This window comes from Enhydra lutris, unplaced genomic scaffold (assembly GCF_002288905.1).
Source record: "Enhydra lutris kenyoni isolate GAN:26980312 unplaced genomic scaffold, ASM228890v2 scaffoldscaffold19, whole genome shotgun sequence".
NCBI classification, from domain to species: domain Eukaryota; kingdom Metazoa; phylum Chordata; class Mammalia; order Carnivora; family Mustelidae; genus Enhydra; species Enhydra lutris.
In genome coordinates, this window is record NW_019154103.1 from 34,777,868 (window position 1) to 34,787,864 (window position 9,997).

A 9,997-nucleotide genomic window follows, 5' to 3' on the forward strand; every position below is an offset into this window, starting at 1 on the left:
AGAGAGAGAGAGAGAGGGAAGCAGGATCTCCGCCAAGCAGAGAACCCGATGCGGGACTCGATCCCAGGACCCTGAGATCACGACCCGAGCCGAAGGCAGCGGCTCAACCCACTGAGCCACCCAGGCGCCCCAAGACTCGCCTATCTTTTCTCAGCTTTGCCTCCCATCTCTCACATCCATTCCGATCAGGATTTAAGTCTCACCACTTCAACTGTTTTGTCAAAATCACTAGCACCTTCCTCCCTGCGGAGTGTGACAGCCTGTTTTCAGTTGTACCTTACTTGACCTGTCTGCAGCATGTGACACAACGGACCCCTCCCTCCTCTTTGAAACACTGTCTTCACTTGGCCCCGAGGACAGCAGTCACGTGGCTTTCCTGCTGCCACAACTGGCCACTCACTTACCAATATGCTGTGTCCACTGCTTCTCATTTCCCCAATCTCCAAACATTGGGGACCCCTGGCTCAGTCTTAAACCTCAACTTTTCTAACTATATTCACTCCCCTCGTCATCTCATCTGGTCTCATGCCCAGAACTGACTTCCTTGTTTTCCCCTCTAAACCGGTTCCATCTAGTCTTCCCCAGCTCAGCAGCAATTCTATCCTTCCACCTCTTCTCGCTGAAAGGCTTGGCTTCATGCATGACTCCTCTCTCCTACTCCACGCCTGATCCCTAAGCAAATCCTAGTGGTTCCCCCTTCAGAATACACCAATACTCCAACGACTTCCGGCCTCCTACTGCTACTACTACCACCCAAGCCACTGTCGTTCTCTCCACGTGGATCACTGCAAGTCCCTTATGACTGGTCTCCTGATTTCCTCCCTGTCCCCCATCAGTCTCTCTCTCTCTTTTTTTTTTAAAGATTTTATTTATTTGTTTGACAGAGAGATCACAAGTAAGCAGAGAGGCAGACAGAGAGAGGGAAGTAGGCTCCTCACTGAGCAGAGAGCCCGATGTGGGGCTCAATCCCAGGACCCCGAGATCAGGACCTGAGTTGAAGGCAGAGGCTTAACCCACTGAGCCACCCAGGCGCCCTCAGTCTCTTCTTAATACAGTGGCCAAAGAGATCCTGGGAAAGCACAGGAGGGATCATGTTCTCCTCTGCTCAAAGTTCCCCAACAGCACCCATCTCACCAGGTTAAACCCAAAGCCTCTACAGAAGCCTATGAGGCCGTCTGTAATCTGTCTTCCTCCAGCCTCCACTCCCCAACCTCTCTGACCTTATCTCCTCCTTCTCTTGCCTGGTTCACTCCCTTCCAACCACACCGCTCCCGCCTCCGCTTTGCACATGCAGTTTTCTCTGTCTGGCGAATCCTCCCCGACCATTTCCTTCAAGTCTGATCCAGGACGGCCTTCTGGTGAGGATTCTTTAAATCATTCTATTTAAAATTAGTAACTTCCCTTCAGCCCCCAGAACTCCCTATTGATCTATCTGCTTTATTTTTCTCTAGATCATCAGCTGACTGTATCCTGTAACTTTAATATTTTACTGTATCTCTCAACAAGAGTGTAGGTTTCACAAGTTCAAGGAGTATGGTCTGTGTGGTTCACTGGCTACTCCCCAGAGCTACGAGCACACTTGGCACATACTAAGCACCGCAATAAATAAATGTTAAATAAATGAATCAGGAGACGTGAGAAGGCATTCTCTGGACCTATAATAAAAGCATATTAAACAGTTCAACCTGAAATGAATTAAAGAGATTATACATGTATATAAATACAGATGATTCTCTAAAACCTCTGCCCAGCACAGGAAAGTCATTTTTTCCTAATATGCTGACCAAACAGTGCCTTAAATGCAGCAGGGTGGAAGAATCTTGGGAAAAGCAAAGGGCAACAGGCGAAGTGTTGGTCAAGAGATCACAGAGCTGCTCTGGCATTTAGCTGAGGAAAGCTGACAGGAGGAGAAGCAGCTTGTTATTTGGGCCCAGGACCCCCTAGGTCCTCCCACCTGCCCCTGAGTCTTACCTTCTTTTTTTTTTTTTTTAAAGATTTTATTTATTTATTTAACAGACAGAGATCACAAGTAGGCACAGAGGCAGGCAGAGAGAGAGGAGGAAGCAGGCTCCCTGCTGAGCAGAGAGCCCGATGTGGGGCTCGATCCCAGGACCCCGGGATCACGACCCGAGCCGAAGGCAGAGGCTTTAACCCACTGAGCCACCCAGGCGCCCCTGAGTCTTACCTTCTTTAGTGATGGTATCTACAGTCTCTTTGGCTTTGTCCTTCAAGTCATTCACCATAGTGTCCACCTGGGACTCATGCTTCAGGAAGATGGGTTGAATGACGCGCTTGTAGAGCAGTTCAGCCCCGTTGGAAGGGCTCGGGGCCATGCACCACAACAGGAAGCCACACTGCACAGGAAGACAGACAGCATGGTAACCATGGTAACGGGACAGGCCGCAAGCATCCTGACCACACACACTGCCACCGTTGCTCTGCGGATGGCCCTGCCTCAGCTATGTTCTCCAACAGCATTTCCAGTATTTTCTTTCTTTCTTCTTTTTTTTTTTTTGTTTAAGATTTTATTTATTTGACAGAGAGAGAGATCACAAGTAGGCAGAGAGGCAGGCAGAGAGAGAGGAAGGGAAGTAGGCTCCCCACTGAGCAGAGAGCCTGATGCGGGGCTTGATCCCAGGACCCTGGGATCATGATCAGAGCCGAAGGCAGAGGCTTCAACCCACTGAGTCACCCAGGTGCCCAAAACCTTGATTTTCTTAACCCCACATCTGTATTAACCCGAAACGCAGAGCGGAGCGGAGTGACTGCATCTCTCACCATCTGTTGCTTCCATTGCCTCTGCTTAAAGCCAGGCAGACCCTGTAGACCATCTCTCTAACATTTCCCTCTGGAAGACGTCTGGTTTTTATTTATTTATTTACTTTTTAAAAAGCTTTACTTATCTGAGAGAGAGTGTGTGTGTGCATGCATGCATGGGGGAGATGCAGAGGCTGAGGGAGAGAATCCCAACAGACTCCCTGCTGAGCGCAGAGCGCAATGAGGGAGGGGCTCAATCTCGCAACCCCAAACCCCTGACCGAATGTGACGCTTAACCAACTGAGCCACACAGGTATCTGGTTTTTAATATCCAAACATCATACGGTGTTTTCTAATGGTTTCTTATATAGGTTTAACACTAATACATACATACCCCAAACTCAATACAACAGTTTAAATGTGCAGGGAATGTGCAGGGAAAAGGAGAAACTATATCCTTGACATTGAATTAGAATTCCACGTGGACATTTTAAAGAGTATGCGGAGTAGGGGCGCCTGGGTGGCTCAGTGGTCTAAGCCTCTGCCTTCAGCTCAGGTCATGATCTCAGAGTCCTGGGATCGAGCCCCGCATCAGGCTCTCTGCTCAGCATGGAGCCTGCTTCCTCCTCTCTCTCTCTCTGCCTGCCTCTCTGCCTGCCTGTGAACTCTGTCAAATAAATAAAATCTTAAAAAAAAAAAAAAAGAGTATGTGGAGTATTCAAGGAGATGTGCCACGGACCATTGCATATGAGGCAATAATTTCTTACCAACTATGTTAACTGGAGAGCTAGAAGTGTTGAGTATTTGTTACTTATACAGGGATATTTTGCTGTGTTTTACTAATATTTGGGAAGCCAGTATGGAGTTTTTTATTTATACATCTTAATTTTTACCATCTAAAAGTGCAGTAAATAGTCTGCTGGCTGGTATTCCTACAGAAGATCTAATTTTCAGTAATGGATTACTGATGTAGAGATAGATGCCCGTATTATAAGCTCATCGGGGTCAAGGTGAAGTGGAAATGACTCACTGGATTAGGAATCAGTTGGTATCTATTTTATTTTACTTTATTTGATGACTTGAGGTAAAGTCATAAACAACCTCTCTAAGAGTTTTCTCTTCTGTGGGATTTCAGGAAAGTCACAAATTAAGGTCCTTAAAGAAAGTACTCAAGATAGCAATAGTATTCCCAAGTCCTACAGTCCTTATTGGTGTTGAAATCTCTGTGGTATTATCTGCCCGTGTAGACATCAACCCCTTAGTAATCCAGAAACGCTAATTCAATTCATCTTTTCTGGATGAATTAAGGCAAGACTATCAGAAAGAACCAGAGGTAAGCGTCTGTATTTTTGTACCTCTCCCAACGTGATGAGGCATTCCCTGGTCTGCTCAGGTCTTTCCAGTACCCTTCAGCTACTATCTTGGGACAGTAAAATAATTACTGCTCTCTACCTACATCATTAGCATTTTCCAGTTTTCAAATGGAAGAGCTTTCTTGTATTAAAAAATTAAGTTAATTACTGTTCAACTCTCATGGTGATATTCAGGTACCAGCTTTTCTAACTCCCTTAATCTACATAATTATTCTAGAGCCCAGGAGTACCCTGAACTACACAGATCCGACCATCATTTTATTAATTTTTTAAAGATTTTATTGATTGATTGATTGACTGATTGGAGAGAGACAAAGGAGCAGAGGGAGAGGGACAAGCGGACTCCCTGCTGAGCGCAGAGCCTGTCATGTCTCTCCATCCCATGACCCTGAGATCATGACCTGAGCTGAAATCAAGAGTCAGACGCATAACTGGCTTGCACCCCAGAGGCGCCCCTCCCCCACCATCTTTTTTTGTTTATTTTTTTTAATCAAGCTGCCCTCAAAGTGCCGACAGACCGGGCGATGCTCCCACTCCCGAGAGCCAACCGAAGCCCACTCTTACTGCCTGTGCTACTTTAACTGACGCTTGGCAAGATGAGGACTAACGGACTAACTCAAGTTCGGATTACAGCCGACCAGATGATTCTGTCCGTGGTTCTAACAATTTTACCATTTAAAAGTCCCGTTTTCTCCTAGAAGCCGCATCTCTAAGGCAGGGATCTGCTTTATATACAGTGGGACCAGACTGTCCAGAACTAAGTGAATGTCAAAAGCCACAAGAAAAATTAAAAAAAAAAAGAAATATTAATCGTGTCCTTACTTAGGTCTCTTTTCTCATCCATACATCACCATGTGATTGTAGCAACAGCATATGGTCTATGCTAGTCCTTAAAAAGGAATATTTTCGGGGCACGTGGGTGGCTTAGTCAGGTTAAGGGTCTGCCTTTGGCTCAGGTCATGATCCCAGGGTGCTGGGATCGAGCCCCATGTCGGGCTCTCTGCTCAGTGGGAAGTCTGCTTCTCCTTCTCCCTCTGCCCCCCTCCTCTGCTTGTGTGCTCTCCTTCTCTCAAATAAATAAATAAAATCTCTAAATTAAAAAAAGGGGGTGGGAGGTATTTTCCTACCCACTCTGCAATTCAGAGGCTTTTTCTCAGTCTGTTCTCTGAAGTCACTCAGAATATGCACTGCTGTGGGGAGAATGCATTTTGACTGACAGCATAATCAATTTTTAATCATCTCAAGTATATTATCTCTTTGGAACGTGCAGTAAATTCTCTCACTTTCACTGATGACTACTAATGGAGGCACATTTGTTTTACTATCCAGTGTGTTACTATCCAGTGTGAAGAGAGGATCTTGGTAAACTATCAGCAATGCCTGGGTCACGGCACCATATTTCCACCTTTTATTATCAAGCCCCTCTTGAATACACAATTGCTTTGGCTGTTTCCAAACAGTATACAAAGTAACTGAGCTGGGCCTAACAGGTCTTCCTGTCTAAGGGGAGGCCAGACCACAGATGTTCAACATTCAAGCCTTTGTTCCTATGCCTCTGTATGAGTCCTGAGATGGAAGTGTATTTTAGTGGTAGGGCACAAAGCAAATCCATAGGTAGAAGGAAAAAGAGCAGTTCAGGGAAAGCCAACATACCTTCAGCATGTAGTAGAAGGGGACCCATGACAGGAAGAGGTCAGAGAAGAATTCAGCAATGCTAAACACACCATACACTACCCAGTAGGTCAGCCACTGGGTATCATCTTCTTTGTTGGGACTCTCTATGGCTTTAATTCTGAAAGGCAATAAAAAGCACATGTGTCATGTAGGGATACCTCAATGAAACACTTTCAAACAGCAGACTCTGACAGCCGGCCCTCTAACACCAAGTAGGGAACTCAGGCAAATGCATGTGCCATGCTACTGAGATAGGAACACAACATAAGGATAGGAAGCAGTGAGGAAACAGTAAGACAAGCCATTGTAACTACTGGTCACCAGTCTTCTAGTCACCAGAAAAACCAACACTAGCTTTCCCCCAGATTTCCACCCTGCCTGTGCCTCCACCCAGGCACCAGGAGATACCACCAATGACTGGGAACCCCCAAGTGGCGTCCTGATGCCAGAGATACATCAAGAATTCTCTCATGGTGGGGCACCTGGCTGGCTCAGACAGTAGAGGATGTGACTCTTGATCTTGGGGTTGTGAGTCTGGGCCCCATGTTGGGTACAGAGATTACTTAAATAAATAAAATTGTAAAAAAAAAAAGAGAGAGAGAGAGAGAATTCATTCATGGTAACTTAGTTCTTATGTGCTTTTAATAACTGAGTTATGTCATGGGTAAATAGAAACTTCTGTAAAGGAACTTCAGGAACACAGTTCAGATACAGCCGGAAGTCTGTAATATACTTTGTAACAGACAGGTGAAAGCAAACATCATGGCTTCTGTTTGGTTCCGACTAGCATATGTGAGCCTTGGACTGTGATCTCTCCTCCCCTCATCTTAACAGCCTGACTTTCTCAGTACCACCTACTGCTTAAACAAATTTTATTCTGTAAATGAATGGAAATAAATTTAAAATCATCTTTTACTTCTGAATCACAGAAATCTCTTCCAGGCCTGGGAATCTCGTCATTCTAAGCCTGAATGCCACAATTTTTTTTTTATCCTGTCCTGACGTACGTCTGGTTACTTATCATAACTGAGTTGAACTAAAATAGTAAACTAGAAAACGTATGACTCTTGTTAGTCTATGGGATGCGGTAACTATTGAAAATACTTGGTACACAGGTTCCCGAAAGTGACTATTAGGTTGCTAAATCACGCTGAGTTATTCACTAAGAAAGCCTCTGAACTGGTGAGAGGCAGCTGTGGGTATTATGTTTGTTTGTGTGCATGATTGTTTTAAGAAAACAACTAAAGGGAGAAAGGTACAGCTGACTGAGATGAGCGCCAATGTCATGAGGGAGAGAGAGGGAGAAGTGATGGCCACTCTGAAAGTCAAGAGTGTTTCAGTTTACACAAAAGAATCACAAAATGAATTTAAGAAAGCTGCTTATAAAATAATAGCTTGTAACATGTGGACTATGTCCGTGTTTTAGCTTTCCTAGGACAGAAGCTGGCAAATGTAATCGAGGGCCATAGACAGGCGTAGGCAAGCACATTAGCCCAAGAACTAACAACGGTATCCCCTTGACATGTAAGGTCATTCTCCTCCCCATTTCTATTTAAGTGGATCTTTTAAGTTATTATTTTGATAAAGATTTTTTTTCTTATACATCACACCTGGGCAGAGGGGATGCGGAGGTATAATCACTTCTGGTCCTGGTCTGAGAAACAAAAGCAATCCATGACTAAGTAACCAAACATGATCCAGTCAACAAACATATCCACACATACACATAAACTGAAATAAACATTCCATGGAAACATTCTGGTATTTTCAATTCCATTCTGTGTCATTATTTTTAAGAGGTTAGTCAAGATCCACAGATTCAAACAGAAAAGCCACCCAAACAGTTCAAGTTCAGTGCTTCAAGGAATAAAAAAAAAAAAAAAAAAAAAAAAAAAAGGTTAGTCCTCTAACTTAAGGACACTATGGATTCAAAAGCTTCCTTGTTAATACACTTGGAACACTACGTAGTAACACTGGAAAGTAGGAAGAAAAGAGCTCGAAACTGAACACACAGGCTGACCAGGACTCTGGGGAAAACCAAGGCGGATGAAAGAAGAAAGGACCACAGAGACTTATTAAGCTAAAGATTTTTTTTTAAGATTTTATTTATTTATGTATTTGAGAAAGAGAGAGTATGCATGAGTGGGAGGAGGGGCAGAGGGAGAAGGAAAGGGAGAAGCAGACTCCAGGCTAAGCAGGGAGCCCAATCTATAAATGCATCGGGGCTTGACCCCAGAACCATGAGATCATTACCCAAGCTGAAGACAGATGCTTAACCCACTGAGCCACCCAGGCACCACCAGGAAATGGCAGTTTTAAGCTCTTCTCTGGGGAGAGAACTAACTAGACTGGGGAGCTTCATCTTTTTGAGTCTCGGGTTCCACACCTATAGACAATTTCTTGTTCCTTCTTTCTTGTTGTGACTAACTGATGATGTTATGACATGTAGACATTTTTAGAAATGAACCTTGTGCTATTTTAAATTAAAACAATAATTAAATGCTTCAATCATATGAGAACTTCTATTAAAAACCTCTTCAGCTTAAGGGTTCCTGGGTAGCTCAGTTCAGTGTCTGCCTTCAGCTTAGGTCCCGATCCCGGGGTCCTGGGATTGAGCCCCACATCAGGCTCCCCGCTCAGAAGGGAATCTGCTTCTCCCATCTGCAGCTCTCCCTGTTAGTGGTCTCTGTCTCAAATAAATAAATAAAAATCTTAAAAAAAAAAAAAATCTTGGGGCGCCTGGGTGACTCAGTGGGTTAAGCCACTGCTTTCGGCTCGGGTCATGGTCTCAGGGTCCTGGGATCGAGCCCCACATCGGGCTCTCTGCTCAGCGGGGTGCCTGCTTCCCTTCCTCTCTCTCTCTCTCTCTGCCTGCCTCTCTGCCTACTTATGATCTCTGTCTGTCAAATAACTAAATAAAATCTTTAAAAAAAAAAAACCAAAAACAAAAACAAAAACAAAAAAACAAACAACTGCCATTTCCTGAATGCTATTTACTTATAGACTTCCTTGTCCAGGTGAGTGGACTCAGATGATTAATTACTCAGCAATGCACTCTCCTGCCTCATACACACACGATCACATTTCAACTCAGTGTATCAGAATAATGATGTAGCTGCTTCTCAGGCAGCACGAGGACCCAAGAAATCTTAAGCAGGGCTCTATGCCTTTAAGTCATTTCCATTTTGGTCAACATGGCACAGCTGAAGACTGGGAGAGGTAAGAGCCTAATAATGTTTTTCCCAACATCATTTATCTATAAGACTATCCTTTCCGCACTTCATATTCTTGCCTCCTTTGTCATAGATGAATTGACCATATAAGCATGAGTTTATTTCTGGGCTTTCTATGCTGTTCTGTTGATCTATGTGTCCATCTTTGCAGCAGCACCATATTGTTCTACTACAGCGTTATAACAGACCTTGAATCTGGGACTGTGATACCTGCAGTTCAGGGTCTTTTGTGACTCCATGCAAATGTTAGGGTTATTTGTTCTAGTCCTGTAAAAAGTGCTATTGGTATTCTGATAGGGATTATACTGAATCTGTAGACTGCTTTGAGTAGTATGAACATTTTAACAATATTAGTTCTTCCAGTCCATGAGCGTGGTATGTCTTTCCATTTGTGTCCTCTTCATCAATGCCTCATAGTTTTCAGAATACAGGTTTTTCACATCCTTGGTTAAATTTTACCTAATAATTCTTTAACTTTATAAGAGCCCTATGAAATAGGTATTTTTAAAAAAGACTTTATTTATTTATTTGAGAGAGAGGGAGAGAGCAAGCATGAGAGGGGAGTGTGTCAGAGGGAGAACCAGACTCCCCACCAAGCAGGGAGCCTGATGCAGGACTTGATTCTGGGACTCCAAGATCATGACCTGAACCTAAGGCAGTTGCGTAACTGACTGAGCTACCCAGTCAGTTCCCCCTATGAAAGAGGTATTGTTACTTTCACTTTTGAGGGAAAGACTGAGGCTCAGGGAAGAAAAATAACATGTGCAGGGCTCGAAACTACAAAGTACCAGAGATTGGGGTGCCTGGGTGGCTCAGGGAGAGCCAGCAACTCTTGATCTCCAGGTCATGAGTTCAAGACCCATGCTGGGTGGACAGCTTACCTGAAAAGGAAGGAAGGGAGGAAGGAAAGAAGGAAGGAAGGAAGGAAGGAAGGAAGGAAGGAAGGAAGGAAGGAAGGAA

At 44.2% G+C, this 9,997-nt stretch overlaps 1 protein-coding gene across 1 annotated transcript in view; it reads right to left on the reverse strand.

Moving 5' to 3' along the window:
• Positions 1 to 9,997, reverse strand: part of LOC111148377 (receptor accessory protein 5) — a 31,542-nt gene that overhangs the window by 6,139 nt on the left and 15,406 nt on the right. The window contains exons 3-4 of the mRNA XM_022504881.1: positions 5,784 to 5,922; positions 2,186 to 2,354 (exon numbers count right to left, since the gene is read on the reverse strand). Coding sequence (XP_022360589.1) covers positions 2,186 to 2,354; positions 5,784 to 5,922 — 308 coding nt within the window. The remainder of the gene's footprint in view (positions 1 to 2,185; positions 2,355 to 5,783; positions 5,923 to 9,997) is intronic.